At 45.0% G+C, this 18,451-nt stretch overlaps 1 protein-coding gene and 1 non-coding gene across 4 annotated transcripts; one reads left to right on the top strand and one right to left on the bottom strand.

The window, feature by feature from the left end:
- The first annotated feature begins 7,269 nt into the window (after nt 1–7,269).
- On the top strand, nt 7,270–16,119 carry HAUS4 (HAUS augmin like complex subunit 4). Of its 3 annotated transcripts, none has more exons than XM_059707749.1 (10): nt 7,270–7,411; nt 9,574–9,641; nt 11,489–11,631; nt 11,719–11,850; nt 12,177–12,311; nt 13,943–14,039; nt 14,741–14,886; nt 15,011–15,141; nt 15,488–15,556; nt 15,701–16,119. In XM_059707749.1, exons 2-10 carry the CDS (start codon nt 9,587–9,589, stop codon nt 15,882–15,884), a joined length of 1,092 nt encoding a protein of 363 aa, XP_059563732.1. In that variant the 5' UTR covers nt 7,270–7,411; nt 9,574–9,586; the 3' UTR covers nt 15,885–16,119. The 3 variants fall into 3 exon arrangements, with proteins under 3 accessions (XP_059563732.1, XP_059563748.1, XP_059563740.1); XM_059707765.1 differs by lacking the exon at nt 7,270–7,411 and adding an exon at nt 7,430–7,784; XM_059707757.1 differs by lacking the exon at nt 7,270–7,411 and having other exon boundaries at nt 8,795–9,641.
- Nucleotides 16,120–17,767: 1,648 nt separating this feature from the next.
- Nucleotides 17,768–17,897, bottom strand: LOC132225108 (small nucleolar RNA SNORA17). Its single transcript, XR_009450792.1, has one exon. It is a non-coding gene; the product is annotated as a small nucleolar RNA SNORA17 (small nucleolar RNA).
- Nucleotides 17,898–18,451: the final 554 nt, after the last annotated feature.

Here is an 18,451-nt window from a genome sequence, read left to right as displayed (position 1 = left end):
TATGTCACCCCTGGACTTCCGTTCCCACACGGCAACAATCGTTTGGAACCAGGTGATGGCTGCTCCTTTATTCTCTCCTCGTTTGTCACGCTCCCTACCATTCCTTCTTCTGTATGCTTCACAAATTGCTTACCTGCCTGATTCCCGCAGACATCTGAGACAGTAAACCTTGATTTGGATGAACTTAATGGCCTCCCCATCCATAGAGCCTCTCATTATCAATCATTTGAAGGTACCAATAAATTAACTGGCCGAGAAAAGCATCCATTTCAGAATTACCTGTGCCTGTGTGTGTTTTTTAAAATATGTGTTTATTAATTTTTAGAGAGAGAGGTAGGGAGAGGGAGAAGAGAGAGAGAGATAGAAACATCGATAAGAGAAAAAGCCTCCTGCATGCCCCCTAGTGGGGATTGAGCCAAAACCCAGGCATATGCCCTGACCAAGAATCAAACCAAGACCTCCTGGTTCATGGGTCGACACTCAATCACTGAACCTTGCCAGCTGGGCTGGGTGTGTGTGGTTGTTTTTTTTAATAAGGCAATCCAGTCATGGGAAACACAGATTTAATACTTCATCTACTTAGCTACCATGGTTGCACACTGTAAGTTAGTTTAGCAAAATTTCTCTTTGGTAAATGGAATCTAGGAAGTATACTAATTTGCTAACTTCTTTAATGTTTTGCTTTTTTATCCTAGCACCTTAATCATAGGAGGGGTTTCAAATTTTACAATATATGTTTTTCCCAAGCATGAAACTCCAAATGCCCTTTGGTTCATCTGTTTCTCTCACTGGTTCTGATACACTTTTTACAGGAGAAAATCTCTTTCACCTGTAATTCAGTATAAGACAGTGTCACCAACAATTTAAAAGCCAGGGAAATACTTTTATCAGCCTGGTACATGTTTTAGCATGACAGCAGCACACTCAATCATTATAACAGAAACTTCATACCTTGCCCTAGCCCAGTGGTTCTCAACCTTCTGGCCTTTTAAATACAGTTCCTCATGTTGTGACCCAACCATAAAATTATTTTTGTTGCTACTTCATGACTGTAATGTTGCTACTGTTATGAATCGTAATGTAAATATCTGATATGCAGGATGGTCTTAGGCGACCCCTGTGAAAGGGGCGTTCGACTGCCAAAGGGGTCGCGACCCACAGGTTGAGAACCGCTGCCCTAGCCAGTTTGGCTTAGTGGATAGAGTGTTGGCCTTCTGACTGAAGGGTCCCAGGTTCAATTCCAGCCAAGGGCACATACCTGGGTTGCGGGCTCAATCCCCAGTGGGGGGCGTGCAGAAGGCAGCCGATCAATGATTCTCTCTCATCATTGATGTTCTATCTCTCTCTCCCTCTTCCTTCCTCTCTGAAATCAATAAAGAAATATATATTTTCAAAAAAGAAACCGCACACCTTGTGCTTCATAGCTAGCTTTTCAAAATGATACTAGTTGTCTTCTTCTGAATCAATTTCCTTTACTGTCTCATATTCCTTTCGAAAAATTGTTTCAATCTGTTCCATTTTTTGGAGCCAAATTTCTCATCTTTTTCTTTGAGATCTAAAATTCCGCATTGAGCCTTGTTTATATTCTAGTTCACAATAATTTTTTAAAGTAAAATCAGGCTTATTCCCGATTGTACAACAAGTTTCCATGAACAAGACAGGCAACCCTTGAAGCCACAAGGGGCTGGGTTTGAAATCCCTTAGAAGGGTTAGGCAATTGCAAAAATAGCACATTATGAACATTTGTTCTAAAATTTTCATTTGATGTCATAGGTTGATTACATATTTCTTACCCACTTGTTTTCTCCTTAAATCATGTACTTACAATGGGCATGAAATTTTCAAGCTTAATCATCAATAGTTGTGGCTCTGAATACCTTCATTTTTAGTGAACATCATTGAAAATAATTCTAAAATCTCTTGACTGCCTGTAAAATTTTTAATTCCTGAAACTAGTTTCTGGGTCCAAAATACCATAATATATTCCTGCTACTTGTCTTCAGATAGTTTCAAAGTGGTATGGCGTTATTTTTAAGTGTGGTTCCATAGTCCAGTGGCCATTTTAACGTCATCCTACCTTTGAAACTGGTTATTTAAGCCCACATTTTCAGTGTGAAACATATTCTACTTAAAAGTTTCCATTAGCTTGATAAGTAGAATACTTATCAAATACTAAATACTCACCTGAAATATTTACCTTTGGAGCATAATTTTGTTTCTTGGCCAGAATGTGGGACACAGAGTCCCTGCACTGTCACAGCAAGTCTCCATTCTTCTCTGTAATTCTAAACAATGCAGCAAAGGAATGTCCAAGTCGGAAAGGTTAAGTAGACTTTTTCTCAGATTCCCATTTACATTTTCAAGTTAAAAACATACACATGAATAGTTTCAAGAAGATAGAGCTAGATTGTGGGCAGCTGTTATACATAATTTATCTTTCTACACCCCACCCCCCCACCAGAGTCTAGCTCAGGAATACTTGAGCATGTTCTTGGCTTTATCATTAAAGAACATTTAAGAATCAGGTGATTGGCCCTGGCCAGCATTGCTCTCAGTGGTTAGAGCACCAGCCTGCACACCAGAGGGTTGAGGGGTCAATTCCCAGTCAAGGGCATGTACCTGGGTTGCAGGTTCGACCCCCCACCCAGGTCGGGGTGCGTGTGGAAGGCAACCAATTGATATGTCTCCCTCACATCTCTCTCTCTCCCCTCCCTCCCTCCTGCCTCTCTAAAAATCAATGGAAAACAATATCCTCCCAGGAGGATTAGCCAAAAAAAAGAAAAAAGGAGTGATTGTAATTTTGCATATGACATAGCAGAAGGTGAGAGCAACAACACTGATGAAAGAGATGGGCCTATAAAGGCCAAGCATTCCCCAGAGCAAATCCTATCCTATCTAATAAAAGGAAAAAAAGGGTAATTAACTGTATCTCCGCTATGCTTCCCATTGGCTAATCAGCGAGATACACAAATTAACTGCCAACAAAGATGGCAGCCAGCAGCCAGGCAGCTGAAGCGAGCAGGAGGCTTGCTTGCTCCAGTGATGGAGGAAGCCAAGGTTCCCCGCCTGCCGCAGCCCAGCTCTGAGCTCCGGAAGCAACGATGTTTCAATTATAGAAGCTAAACAAACCCCAGATACCTGCTTTCAGTTAGCCGTGGCCTCAGAGCTGGGAGCGCCAGTAAAGGCAACAGAGTTTCAATTATAGAAGGTAGATAAATCCCAGAATTTAAAAAAAAAAAGAAAAAAAGGAGAGGCTGGGAGCTTCAGTCACAGGCCAGCCTGAAAATGGCCCTCAGTCCCTCACCCAGACTGGCCAGGCACCCCAGTGGGGACCCTCACCCTAAATGGGGTGGCCAGCCTGAAAACAGCCATCAGCCCCTCACCCAGGCTGGCCAGGCACCCAAGCGGGACCCCCACCCTGATCCAGGACACCCTTCAGGGCAAACCAGCCGGCCCCCACCCGTGCACCAGGCCTCTATCCTATATAGTAAAAGGGTAATATGCAAACTGACCCTAACAGCAGAAAGACTGGGAATGACTGGTCACTATGATACACACTGACCACCAGAGGGCAGACGCTCAATGCAGGAGCTGCCCTCTGGTGGTCAGTGTGCTCTCACAGGGGGGAGCTCTGCTCAGCCACAAGCCAGGCTGATGGCTGCCAGTACAGCGGTGGTGGTGGGAGCCTCTCCTGCCTCTTCACCAGCGCTAAGGATGTCCGACTGCAGCTTAGGTCTGCTCCCCGCTGGCAAGTGGACATCCCCCGAGGGCTGCTGGGCTGCCAGAGGGATGTCTGATTGCCAGCTTAGGCCCAATCCCCCGGGGAGCAGGCCTAAGCCATCAGGTGGTCATCTCCTGAGGGATCCCAGACTGCGGGAGGGCACAGGCCAGGCTCAGGGACCCCCCCCCCCCACGAGTGCACCGGGCCTCTAGTAAAACTATATAAGGTATTAGCTCTGTGGGAGTTGTCAAGAAATTCATTCTTTCAACCAATAAGTGTCTCTGTACGCCAAGCACTGAGATAGGTACTGGGTGTCTTGGAGAAAGCACCTCTTTAAATACAAACCCAAATTAAGGTTTTAAAAGAAGACTTCGTACTACTTCTCAGCAATAAAAAGACATGAGCTAAAAAAAAAAATGAATTATTGATACTAGTAATAACAAACATGGATCTCAAAATTAATTATGCTGTGAAAGAGGCCAAAAGAGAATACTTTTTTTTGGTTTGTTTTTTTTAATCCTCAACCAAGGATATTTTTCCACTGATTTTTAGAGAGAGTGGAACAGAGTGGGAGAGACAGAGAGAGAGAAACATCAATATGAAAGAGACACATTGACTGGCTGCCTCCCACATGTGCCCTGACCATGGCCAGGATCAAGCCTGAAACCGTGGTATGTGCCCTTGACTAGAATCAAACCTGGGACTCTTCAATCCATACTGATGCTGTATCCACTGAGCCAAACTGGCTAGGGCAAGAGTACATTTTTTTTTATTCCATTTACATAAAATTCCAAAAAATACAAACAAATCTATAGTAACAGAAAGCAGATGAGTGGCTGGGAAGTGCCAGAGAGAGGAATTACAATGAGGCAAAGTAAACACTTAGGGACTTGGTGGATGGTGCATATGTTCACTGGCTGGATTGTGGTGATGGTTTCACAGATGTATAGTTATGTCAAAACATAATAAACTGTCCACTTGTATGCCAAACTATCTCAATAAAGCTGTTTAAAAAAAAACAACAGAACAAGAAGGGGGGCAGTAGGAATGGGAAGAAAGAGAATGAATTCTAGGACCGCTTGCAATTTTCTTGCTCATGGACATCAGATGGTGTCTGATTATAAGATCCTTTTTCAGTATTTTGCTTCAGTTTTAACTTCCAAGACAGTCTATCCACTCACCTTTCTAGTCTTACGTGGAACTGGCCTATGAAGTCCAGCACTTCAGCTTGAACTCCTCTCTACCTCCACTTGCTGGGATGTTTCCTCCATTGTAAATGATCCCAATTTTCTCTCCTTTCAGGCCCAGGCAAAACAAAAATTTATTTCATAGTCTTTCCCATTCATTCCTGCAGAAGAAAAAAATATGTTCTTTATTTGAGCTTCCCTAGAATGTATAACCTAAACAGCTCTTTTGTCACCTTTGCTGCTTTATATTATTTGCTTTCCATATGCATGTCTTATCTTCTCAACTACATTCTGAATTTCTTCAGGTCTGGGACTGGGTCATATATTATCTTTGTGTCTCTCCCAAGGCATTTAGTAAGTGCTTGATATACTATGTCAATTTTAAATCATCTCACTTTGATAGTCTTTCCAAAGTACTTTCTCAGCCATTATCTCATTTGATCATTACATCAACACTATGAGATTGGAGAAGCTAAAAAAATATGTTATTTCCTCCATTTGACACATAAGGAAAGTGAAGCCCAAGGTCACTCCGTTTGTCAGGGAGAGAGATGGAACAGATAACTGCATATGAAGGTTTGATCTTATTCAAGGTTTCCCATGGTTCTCCACTCTACCCTCCAATGTGAAGACAGGCCACTGTACCCTTCACCATCTCATTTCCCAAATACTTTAGCACTCCTTAGCCAAAGCTTTGAGGTGCCATATTAGAAAACTTGACAAATAGAAGACATGAAATTTCAGTAGATTCCTGATCAGCTCTGAGTCACCAAAACATGCCTGCTATTTTTTCCAAGTGCCATTTGTTAGGGGCATTATGCCTGATGTTGAATGATGCTGCACTACAGAGCTGAGGAAGCATAAATAATTTTTAAAAGCTTTAGAAAACAACAGCACTTTAATATTAAGCATGAAGGGTGGCAGCTGACAAGATGACCAGGGATATAAGATTTCTGCACCGGATCACACTGTTCTCCTATGTATTGCAGGAATAACTCCCTAGTTGGTACTAAGAGAAAAGGGTAAACTCTACCACCCAGCACACTTAGCCTGAGATTCCTTCCCTGCCAGCCAGACTATCAGTTTCTCCTCTGATGCAAGAGATTTGATAACCCTGGTGCAATTTACTTAGTATAAAGTATTATTTTTGAAATAATTCACCTATAACAGATTCCACTCAACTTTGAAAAGAAGACAGTGATGGGGTTTAAGACAGAGAGTTGGGGTGGGGGCTTAAGAGGAACAATAACCTTTGGTCGAAGTCCATAGCCAACTTGAGGTCAAGCCCATGGAGGGAGTCAGGGGAATTGTCCCCCTCCTTCCATCATTGTCTTCTCTCCCTCCAGCCTCCTGCCGGGATCCCCCATTGGCTGAAACCAGTCAGGGAATATGGGAACCCCAAGTCCTTAGAGGCAGTCCTAACCCGATACATGGAATGTCCAAGAGCAGGATGTGGAAGGGGCGCGGGCAGGAGGAAAATCCTAGTCTAGCCAATGAAACACATGGGAGAGTCTGGTGGGTGCTTCTGGGAAAGAATTTCTTCCCAAACTGTTACAGGAAGACAGCCTCCCCCCTTCCTGCACTCTTTCCTTCCTGCTTGGGATGGGACTCCCAGCTCCAGACTTCTTGTTAAGCAAACAATAAATGTCCATATAGGTAGGAGAGAGAGAGAGAGAGAGAGAGAGAGAGAGAGAGAGAGAGAGAGAGAGAGGATGAGAATGAGAGATGAGAGGGTCCTGTCCGGTGTGGCCCCGTTGGGTGTCACCTTGTGCACGGAGAGGGTGCTGGTTGGATTCCAGGTCAGAGCACATGCCCAGGTTGCCGATTAGATTCCCAGGCCGCGGCTGATAGGGGAGGCGACCTACCCATGTTTTCTCTCACATTGATGTTTCTCTTTCTCCCTCTCCCTTCTTTCTCTTAAAAACACACACACAATAAAAACATAATCAAACAACAAGACAAAAAAAAAAAAAAAAAAACAAGCTCAGTGAGGAGACTCCTTGGTGGGGAGAGGTTTCAGCTCTGCCAGCGCGACCCCGAACCAGTCCCTTAACCTCTCTGCTCCTCAGTTTTCCCTTCAGTACAATGGGTACGATTGTGACTTCCTGTGAGAACTAAACGAGAGGAAGCAAGGCAAGCAAAATGCCCGGCACGTCCCTGGCTCATTGACGGCCCGCAATAAAAGTTGGCAACCTGACCACTTTATCAGCGTTTGCCCGCACCGGGGGGCAGGTACCCAGGAAAAGGCTCCCTTCCCGCCACGCACTGCAAAGCGGGGCTCTGCGGCCGGGAACGCGGGGCGGGGCGGGGCGGGGAGGGGCGGGGCCTGCCGTTCCCGCCAGGAGCGTGGCCCCGCCCCCCGCCCTCCCGCGGCCTCCGACCTCCCCCCGCCCCACCTTCCGGAGCCCGGCGTCGCCCGCCCTGCGCCGCCCGCGGGGGAAGTTCCTGAGCCCCGAGCTCGCTCCGCACCGCCCTGGGAGCCCCGGCCGCCCGCGGGGCGCAGGTTTGCTTTAGCGGGGGGCGGGGGCGCTGCGGGGAGAGGACCCCCCGAGGGTCCTGCCGGCCAGTCCCAGGCCGAGGCCGCCTCGCCCTGGGGACTCCGTGGCTGCCCGGGCGGAAGGGAAGTAGGCGCCGGAGAACGCGCTCCGCATTTTGATTCATCTCGGGCGCTGTGAGGGTCACATCTTGTGAAAATACCTGTAAAATCAATTTAACGTTCAGCGCAGCGTGTAAAGACAGCTCCGAGAATTTAGAAGGCGCCCGCGTCAGAACATTGCTTGGGGCCCAGGGGCAGCGTTTTAACACGTCTGAGTGCAGCGGGCGGAGGCTCGCGCTTGCTGGCCGCCACGGTCCACGCCCCCTCACCTTTAAAAAGGGTGAAGAAGAGCCCTCACCCCACCCCACGCCGGGAGGCAGCCCCCCGCGGAGGCAGTGCCTGCGGACTTTTCTGAAATTTAGGGTGGGCCTCATCTTTGTGAGCGAAATTTGTCTGCATAGCTTTGATTTGCGGGCCTCGGTCAACTGAGCTCACCACCCAAGTCGTGGCTCCGGTCGACACGTAGATTGTGCCATTAGTTCTTACGGCCTCTCCTCCGAGGCAGGACTTGTTATCTCAGTTTTGCAGGTGGGAAGACATTTGGCACCAGGAAAACCGTCTCCCTTACATTCACACAGAACCATGGCTGAGCAGATTAAGTCCCAGCGTCCCGACTCCTCCGCTGTCCCCCCCAGACCGTGTTACAAAACAAATGAGTACTTTGATGTTACTTCTCATCAGTCGGGGGAGTAAACCCAGTGTTCTGTGAACATGGAATGTTACATCCTCATAACCCTCTGTGCCTGTTCTGCTTTGGGAGGCACCGCTGTCCCTTCGGTTTGATACCTTAGAGGAGAGGTTGAAGCAGCAAAATGGGAAATCATGTCAAGGGAGAATGTTTGTCTCCAGAGGCCAAACTGTGCCCATCACTGCCGATTTGTGCTGATGCCGTTTTCAGTGTACTCTATGCTCTGGCCTCGGCTGCATTAACTACACCGTTGCATTATTCTTTTGGCACTGACCTCCCTGCCTGTCTTCTCCTTTTTTTAAATTTTTTTATTTTTATTGATTTCAGGGAGAGGGGGAGAGAGAGATAGAAACATCAATAGTCAGAGAGAGAGAGAGAGAGAGAGAGAGAGAGAGCCCTAACCGGCTTGGCTCAGTGGATAGAGCGTAGGCCTGCGGACTGAAGGGTCCCAGGTTCGATTCCAGTCAAGGGCATGTACCTTGGTTGTGGGCACATCCCCAGTGGGGAGTGTGCAGGAGGCAGCTGATTGATGTTTCTAACTCTCTGTCTCTCTCCCTTCCTCTCTGTAAAATCAATAAAATATATTTAAAAAAAACAGAGAGAATCATTGATTAGCTGCCTCCTGCATGCTCCACACTGGGGACTGAGCCTGTAACCCAGGCACGTGCCCTGACCAGGAATGCAACCGCGACCTCCTGGTTCATAGATGATGCTCAGCCACTGAGCCAGCATGGGCCCTGTCTGTCTTCTTAGGCTCTTTCCTCCAGGTGCTCTTTACTACTGCTGTTATGTGAAATCCAGTTGTTCAAGTGTGGAATGATTTGTTACTCCTGAAGGGTGTTTCTGGAATTAATAATAATTAAAAACAACAACAACCACAAAAAACTACCAACACATCTTAGATGAAAGGACAAGTTAAAGACGTGCAAGAAACTATTGTGGAATTTAATAGCTGAGTGATTCAAAGGGGGAAAAGTAGACTTTGATTTCTTTATTTTTTTTTTCCTTTTCCCCAGTTCACTCATAACTGAGAAGCAGCAGCTCAGTTTTAACTTAGAAATAGTTGTGGAGAGAGGGGCCATCCTCCTACTTGGACTAGTGAATGGGAAAGTTTTCTTTCTCAAGGAGGCTCCCTCTTAGCTTATAACAAGTGAAAACATTTATGTGTTTGGAATGCAAAATGTTTTGCTGATGATAAGTCTGTCTATAAAACCTGTGTAAGAGCTTGGGACCTTGGATGTGTGATATAGTCCCTCCTTGTTAAGAGGCATCCCCGAGGTCCCTCCCCAGCTTGTAGACAATAGGAATTTGAACCCAAGATAGTTTTCTCTGGAGCAGCCAGCCAACTCATCGTTTTGTTTTCTCTGGATGGATTCAAAAGATAAGAATATCAGATGGCATCTGGGGATTTCTGTTCACCTGGAGAAGGGATGGAAATACTCCAACAAGGTAAGAATAGCCATTTGCAAGGGTTTTGATGACTTATCCAGAGAGGTTTTATCCAAGTTCTTACTTTCTATTAAAAAAAAAAAAAAGGACTTATAATTCTCACCAGTATGGTTTCTCTCATAGAAGCTTATGTTTCTAAGGAAATTAGGATACATGACAATTCTTCAACACTGTCTTATTGGAAAACAGATTACACTGACTCCTGGTCAGTGTCTGCTTGTGGAGTAGACTAAAAACTCAAGATGCTCCCATGCTGTGTGAGCAACCATATCCAGAAGATAAGGGTGGCCAATAAATTCCTTAAATGCTTCCTTTCTACCTATACCTTGACTTCTTTAATATTTGGTCTCCAAAATCTCAGATCCTTCCAATATCTTGAATTCTTTCCATATCTCAAGTCCTTTCTATATCTTGAATCCTTCAAAGAATTGGATCTTCTATATTTCACCATTTCCATATTGATCTTTCAGCCTTGGGGGATAGGGGGAGAGATTTCCTATTCTCTAAAAGGACCTTGAGTGTGATGGTGAAAGGACTTTGAGTATGATGGTCCAAAGAATGAAAATTTTAGTATTTGGTAAGTGGGAGTAAAACAGAATCCTCCAGCAGAAAGCACTTCAGAAAAGAAATGGAAAGAAAGTCCCTTCCCCTGGCCAATTTGGTTCAGTGGATAGAGTGTCGGCCTGTGGACTGAAGGGTCCCGGGTTCGATTCCATTAAGGGCACATGCCTGGGTTGTGGGCTCAATCCCCAGTAGGGGCCTGCAGGAGGCAGCCGATCAATGATTCTCTCTCATTGATTCTGTCTCCTCCCTTCCTCTCTGAACTCAATAAAAATAAAAAATAAAAAAAAAAGAAAGCCCCTTGAACATATGGAATTATGACAGGTTCCCAGTTTCTTACACTTTTTCTCAGGCATGTGCTGTTCTGCATCCATAGGTTATTCAACCCTATTTACAATAGGGAGAATTTGGTTAGTTAAATTTTTTTAATTTACTCCTAAGAAAATTATACTTTCAGTTGCTTATGTGACTAGAGATCATTCCAAAGTTGGGACTTTACATGCATTTTTTTTTCCCCTTCCTCAAGAACTCTAAGTTATTCTGTGTGAATGAGCCATTTTGGGGACTGGGGTGATCCCTATTAAAGGGTCCCTTATTGATTTGTCTCATGCTTTTCAACTGTATTTCCATTTTCTAAGATCTTTTATTAGAGACTCATTCCCGAATTCTTGTTTATAAAATGTTTTCATTGATTTTAGAGAGAGAGGAAGGAAGAGGGAGAGAGAGATAGAAACATTGATTGGCTGCCTCCTGCACACCCCCTACAGGGGATCCAGCCTGTAATCTGGGTATGTACCCTGATCGGAATCAAACTGGTGACCTCTTGATGCATGGGACTACGCTCAGTCAGTTGAGCCACACCGGCCAGGGTATTTGTGGATTGTTGTGTTATGTTATTCCTCACCCGAGGGTATTTTTCCATTGATTTTTAGGGAGAGTGGAAGAGAGAGGGAAAGAGAGAGAGAAACATATCGATTGGTTGTCTTCTGCACTAGCCGGGTCCAGGGCCTGGGTGGGGAGGAGCCTGCAACCAAAGTACATGCCCTTGACTGGAATCTAACCCAGGACCCTTTGGGGCGCAGTCTGACGCTCTAGCCACTGAGCCAAACCGTGTAGGGCTATTTGTGGATTTTAAAATCTTATTAGAATTAGGAAACTTTCCTACCAAAAACCTGGGTTGTTTGATGTTGTTGTTTTTTTTTAATATTAAGAGTTGTGTTCAATTATATAAATTAAGAGTCCATACCTTCTTTGCTTTTTGTCCCACGGGGGACATCCCATTAAAGTGTGCAGCAGACAGCTTCCTCCTTGTCACCTGAGTGAAGAGGACCTGTTACAGAATCCACACTTCAGCAAACTGCTGCTGAGTCTCTCACAGCACGTGGACGAGAGTGGCTTAAGCCTCTCCCTGGCAAAGGAACAGGCTCAGGTAAAAGCCCTAATTGAAGGGATGTTAAGAGGAAGGAACAATATTATGCGAGAGAGGTTCCTACCTGGGATTTTTAAAATTTTCTAGGCGTGGAAGGAAGTTCGACTGCATAAGACAACATGGCTGAGGTCTGAGATTTTACAAAGAGTCATCCAAGAGCTGCTTGTGGACTACTATGTGAAGATCCAAGACACAAATGTAACTTCTGAGGACAGAAAGGTGAGGCCGGAGAGATGAAGTAGAGGTTGGTTACCATAGGAATGAGCCGGCTAACTATGGCTTCATCTGATTATATGATCTGGGGAAGTAGGAGCTTCATGTGATGGCTAGAGAAATGGACTGTAGTTACGAGGGGAAGAGGTGGGTGTTTTGTCAGGGTTTTGAAAAGAAAGATTAACAGGAGAAGGCACTGACAGCTGGGAAGTTATCTGAAGAGGATGACATCTTTGAGGACTTTGAAACGTGTGAAGAACTGGTTCATGAGGATGGAGGAGGTGGATGAAGGAAGTTTTATAGTAACCTCTTGTTGTTTTTATTCTTCTCAGTTTCATGAGACCCTTGAACAGCAGCTACTTGTGACTCAACTAACACAGCTCTTAGGTCCTAGCCAGGAGAGGGTGATGCCTCCACTGCTAGGACTGGAGAAAGCAGACCTTCTGGAGCTCATGCCACCCTCAGAGGTTGGGAACAAGCAAATATTGGCTTAATTTCTCCTGTGTATTTGAACATTGTTTGGTTAAGCTTTATTGTTTTTAGAAAAATGTACACGTTCATGGTGGTCAAACTTAAATAAATAAGAAATACATTACATAGAAGAAAGTAAAAGCTGAAATACTACATCTAGAAATAAATAATACAACTTGACATAGTATTATACCCTCCATGCTTGTATAGAGAATATATTTTCACTTAATATATTTTGGACTTGTTTTCAAGTCAAGAAATAGATGCAAATAAAATGATACTTCCTAAAGCACTCTTAGCACAGTGTCCAGACACATAGTTAGTGCTCATTATTCTTTTTTTTTTATTTAATATATTTTATTGAGTTTTTACAGAGAGGAAAGGAGAGAGATAGAGAGTTAGAAACATCGATGAGAGAGAAACATCGACCAGCTGCCTCCTGCACACTCCCCACTGGGGATGTGCCTGCAACCAAGGTACATGCCCTTGACCGGAATCGAACCTGGGACCTTTCAGTCCGCAGGCCGACGCTCTATCCACTGAGCCAAACCGGTTTTGGCCATTATTCTTATTATATCATTGGCTTAAGTAACTGACAGGATTCCATTGTATAGGTGTAGCATAATTTGTTTTACCTTATTGATGGATATTAATTTAAAGTTGTTTCCACATTTTTGCTGTTAGAAACCACACTGATGAATATGCTAATTCATATGTGTCTTTGCCCTTATATGATTATTTCCCAAGTATTAGTGCTCAAAGTGGGATCATTGGGTCAAAGGATACACACATAGAACATATTGGTACATAGTGCCAAACTGTTTTCCAGAAAGGTGTTTCCAGTGCCCGTACCTCCCCACTCTTTTTCATCAGTATGGGATCTGTACAGTCATATTATTCTGTGCTAATTTGTTAGGCTAAAATGAATCTCCCTGTTCAGGCATTTGCTATTATAAACAGTGCTTTGCATGTATAGCTATTTTTCAGTGTTGGCCCTGTATTGTGTTTATCTCCTGATAGTTTTGGTGTTGTTGGTTTTTTTTGTGCATACCTATTAAAAGCATTACATTTTTTAAAATGAATCTCCCTGTTGTCTTTTTTAAGATTTATTTATTTATTTATTTTTAGGTAGAGGAAGGGAGAGAGAGAGAAACACCGATGTGAGAGGGAAACATCAATGGGCTGCCTCCTGCATGCCATACCCCCCATCAGGGATGGAGCCCTCAACCCGGGCATGTGCCCCAACTGCGAACTGAATGGGCAACCTCCTGGTTTATAGATGACGCCCAAGTTACTGAGCCACATGTTTTTTGTGGGTTTGTTGTTGTTTTTTAAACATATTTAGCGAGAGGAAAGGAGAGAGAGAGAGAAACATTGATTGGTTTCACCCCAACCAGAAATTGAAACCAGTCTCTGGGTATGGGCCCTTGACTCTGAAATGGAACCTGTCACCTTTTGATATACTGGAGGACGCTCCAACCAACTGAGCCACACTGGCCAGGGTTCCCTGATGTCTCTTAATGCATTTCCTTTGGTTATCATTGAGATTGTTGTCATCATGTAGTCATTGGCTGAATCTTCCTAGTTCTCACAGTCTATTTGTATCTCTGTGTTTCTGTGACTGTAGGATTTTGTGTGGATGAGAGCTCGGCTCCCACTGGAAGTGGAGGAGCAACTCAAGAAGAAATGTTTCACTCTGCTTTGCTACCATGATCCTAATTCCGGTGAGTGCTGGCTCTCTGTGTTCTGTTCATAGCCGGCCCTCAGGACTCCTGGGTTGCTCCTTTGAGAACAGTATATTTGAATTTAGATTTGGGACAGAAGCTGGGAATTATTGGAGACATTGGAGTCGTTTGTTTCCTTGCTGGTAGAATAAAAGCAAGGAATTTTGCGAGAACTCTTTTTTAAAAAATATATATTTTTATTGATTTTAGAGAGGAAGGGAGAGAGACATAGAAACATCGATGATGAGAGACTCATTGATTGGCTGCCTGCTATACGCCCCCAGTGGGATCAAGGCTGCAAACCAGGGCATGTACTCTGACTGGGAATCGAACCATGACCTCCTAGTTCCATGTTCAGCCACTGAGCTGTGCCAGCTGGACCTTTTATTCAGCAGAGGTCCTCTCGCTGCAGGGAAGAGTGAGTGAGTTCTCAGGAGAATCAGCATAGAATAGGGAGGAAAGTTCAGGCGAGGTGTTCCCCTTGTCTTTATTTCTATGACTTAAGAACTAAGGGCAAAATCTGGAATTAAAGAGTGAAGACAATTATGAGAACTGGGCCATTTTTAACAGGACATCAGAAGAAAACCTGGATGAAGACAGAATTCCTAGGTCTAGATGTAGGACAGGGGCACTGAAAAATGGCCTTAAAAGGTCCGTAGCAATTAGGGCTTTACTGTCCAGTCCTCTGACTTTTTGCCCAGATTCAGACCATGAAACCCTGAAGGCAGCAAAGGTTTGGAAACTGGCAGAGATCCTGGTGAGTGAGAAGCAGCAGTGCCAGGATGCCAAGAGCCAGCAGAAGGAGCAGGTGGTGCTGCTGGAGAAGAAGAGTGCCACCTACTCCCAGGTTTGTGGGAGCAGTGGGGTAGCCTCCTCTCCTTTACCCGGACCCCAGGGGCACTTTTGGGGAAGCCAAGGATTGCTGACCTGCCTTCTTTCCTGCTCTCTTCCTCCGCCTCCTGGGGGCTCAGGCGCTTCTCCGCTGCCTCGCCTTACTGCACAGATTGCTTCAGGAGCACCGGCTGAAGACTCAGTCTGAGCTAGACCGCATCAATGCCCAGTACCTGGAGTTCAAGTGTAGTGCCATGATCCTTAAGCTGAGGTGAGCTATGACCCCTGTGGATCTAAGGGATCCACCACCCCCTATGACCCCTACCCTCTTCTCTCTTCCTCTAACATGCCTAGCACCTTGTGGGATCCGGTAAATGTCACACAGCAGTATTAGCCTTCAGATTACCCCAAAGCTTTCAACATTCTTGATTCTTTTATTTGAAAGCTTTCTGAAATAGGTGCTTGACTGTGAAATACTGCTCAGGAATTCAGAGTGACCTTGTTTATCCTGTCTCTGCTTAGCCCACACCTTTGACCCTGGCGGGTATGATGTCCCATTCCCAACTCTGCTGCTGTCAGAGATCCTCAGCTTCACATTTCTTTCTTTCCTCTGTCAGGATGGAAGAGCTAAAGATTTTGTCTGACACTTACACTGCTGAGAAAGTAGAAGTTCATCGTCTCATTAGGTGAGAACTCCTAAGAGCTTGGTACAGCTATTCAGAGCTGGTTCCCATACTCTCTAAACTCATTCATTTTAACATGTCCTCATTCTTGTCTACTTTCTGAGGAGCCAGATTCTTACGTTGTATCTTCTGTGCCCGGACTCTTAGGGACCGTTTGGAAGGGGCCATTCGGCTACAAGAACAGGACATGGAGAAGTCCCGACAGGTCCTAAACACCTATGAGGTCCTTGGGGAGGAGTTTGACAAGCTGGTAAAAGAGTACACCCAACTCAAGCAGACAACTGAGAACAGGCGTTGGGCACTCCAGGAGTTCAGCAAAGCCTACCGCTGAATGTGGGCAGGCCAGGAGGCACGGCTTGTGCATTGGCACTGCTTCCTCTTCCTGCTAAAAGGACCACCTCCGCCTGGGACCATCTTCACTCAAGGGAGTGTGGGGACACTTGCTCGAAGCACTGCAGTCATTTAGGCACCCTCCTTGTTTACAACGACTGAATCTCTTCTGGACAATGTGGCCGATTTATGTAAATTTATGTACAGCTATCTCCTGAATAAAGTGATAATATTGAGTCTTAGGATTTTAATCATTTTCCTTTGGGGAAAGATGGAAAAAGATTATCAAAGGCTGCCTGGGTGGAGGGGCAACTGAGTAGATACAAATAGAGACAGATCTCCAATGCTTCCACAAAGGGGGGAAGGTGGACGTGCCAGCCTGCCCCCATGGAGTCTTTGAGGCTTCATTCTGAGAGCAAGAATGGATTAAAACTGGTTTGCTCTTGAAGAACTAGGTAATCCCCAGAGGAATGCTAGCTGTTAAGGCAGGTAGGGACCTATTCTGTCACGGTGGCTCTCAGTGGGGTGTTTTGATACAGCAACCAGGCATCCAGTTCTTGTTACAGGAAAGGACACAAGCCTCTGTGCTCCTGGTTCCCTATGGTGTGGTTTGAGGGTTACTTCTTATTCCAAAAGCAGAGAGTGGGGAGAGATCACTCTGGGGAACCAAGTTCCATGGTCTGCTTAGCTTAGAATAAGGCAGGGCCCTGGCTGCTGTCAAAGTCAGGGACTGAGAGCAGAAGCAAAAGACCATTCTTATTTAGAAGAGCTTACCCAGCTTCCCAAGCCACTTTTCAGGGAGACTGTCATGAGGCATTCTGCTAAGATCAAATAACGGTAATCTTTGATTGATTTATAAGAAAAATTAAGGTATTTGACTCAACTTTAAATATTTTTAAAATATATTTTTAATGATTTCAGAGAAAAAGGAAGAGAGAGAGAGAAACATCAGTGATGGAAGAATCAGAGATTGACTGCCTCCTGCATGCCCCCACTGGGAGCAAGCCCACAACCTAGGCCTGTGCCCTGATCGAACCATGATCTCCTGGTTCATGGGACAACACTCCACCACTGAGCCACACTGGCTGGGCTACATATTTCTTTAAATGGTGTTTACCACCATTTATCTATAAGCAAATGGTGGCCCACACAAAATGAACAAATAGCAAATATAGAATAATGGAAAAACTCAAGACACAGTCAATATTGCTTAGTTCTATAGTCCCCGCCCCCCAACTCTTTTGGGGAAAGTTTCAAAATCCACAGAAAAATTGAAAGAATAGTGCCATAAGCATCAGTACACCCTTAACCTAGATTCAACAATTGCAACCATTTTGCTTTTCTCTTTTTCTCCTCCACCTCTAGATAGATAAAGATATAGAGATATTCCTCCCAACCATTTTATACTTAGTTACAGATATAACATTTCATTCCCTAAATACTTACACAGGCAACTCCTAAAAATAAGGGCACTCCCCTAAATATCTAATTAAAATTATTATATCTACTAGAGGCCTGTTGTATGAAGAGATTCGTGCAATAGGCCTTCCTTTCCCCTGGCTGCTGGCACCGGTTTTCCTTCGGCACCCGGCACCCAGGCCTTCGCTCCAGCTGGAGCCGGCCCCGCGGCCGTGAGGCTTTCACTGCTCCGCCGGCCTGGGGCTGTCAGGCTTTGCTCCACTGCTTGGAGCCTACGTATGCAAATTGACCGCCATCTTTGTTAGGTTAATTTGCATACTCTCCTGATTGGCTGGTTAGTGTAGCGAAGGTATGGTCAATTTACATGTTTGTCTATTAGTAGGTAAGATTATTGAGGTCATATTTAAGTTTCCCCAAACTTTTTGTCCTTGGGATATTGTTTCTTTCTTTTTTTTTCTTTTCCCCCGTGTCAGGCCGTCAACCATCCAGGCACCCACAGCCAGGACGCTGGGCGTAGGCGAGCCTCTCTGCTCTCTGCTGCCTAATGACGCAGGCGGAGCATGGCAGCCAAACCTGCAACGCCGCTAGGGGCAGTTGGATATTGTTTCTTTAATTTCTTTTAAAGTAGAACATTCCTCCCATTTTATTTATTTATTTTGTTTTAAACTTGAAATTATACGATAAAGAAGCTAGTTTATTTTTATTTGTTTTTTGTTCTCACCTGAGGATATTTTCTTTTCCATTGATTTTTAGAGAGAGTGGAAGAGAGGGGAGAGACAGAGAAAGAGAAACATTGATCGGTTACCTATTGCCCCGTGCCCCAACCCGTTGGGGCTGGAGATTGAGCCTGTAGCTGAGATACTACGTGCTGTTGACTGGGATCGAACCAATGACCCTTCAGTCCACCAGGTGACTCTCTAACCACTGAACAAACCAGCTAGGCCCTAGGGCTATTTCTTTATGTTGATACTATTACAGATGTCCTCTGTTTCTCCCCACTTTACCCACCTCCACCCAGCTCCCTCCCACCCTCCCTCTGACCCTCACCACACTATTGCTGTGTCCGTGGGCTATGCATATATGTTCTTTGGCTAATCTTTTCACCTTTCATCCAGTTTCCCCCACTCCCCTCCCCTCTGACCTCTGATC

The sequence above is a fragment of the Myotis daubentonii genome, chromosome 1 (assembly GCF_963259705.1).
Source record: "Myotis daubentonii chromosome 1, mMyoDau2.1, whole genome shotgun sequence".
NCBI classification, from domain to species: Eukaryota; Metazoa; Chordata; class Mammalia; order Chiroptera; family Vespertilionidae; genus Myotis; species Myotis daubentonii.
This window is presented reverse-complemented; position numbering and strand designations above follow the sequence as displayed.

What these genes read in the sequence shown, in the direction of transcription:
- HAUS4 (XM_059707749.1), top strand. Translation starts at nt 9,587, where the DNA reads ATGGCATCTGGGGATTTCTGTTCACCTGGAGAAGGGATGGAAATACTC. An exon ending in AGCTCATGCCACCCTCAGAG is followed by an intron (nt 12,312 to 13,942) that starts GTTGGGAACAAG and finishes CTGTGACTGTAG; the next exon opens with GATTTTGTGTGGATGAGAGC. An exon ending in GCCATGATCCTTAAGCTGAG is followed by an intron (nt 15,142 to 15,487) that starts GTGAGCTATGAC and finishes TTCCTCTGTCAG; the next exon opens with GATGGAAGAGCTAAAGATTT.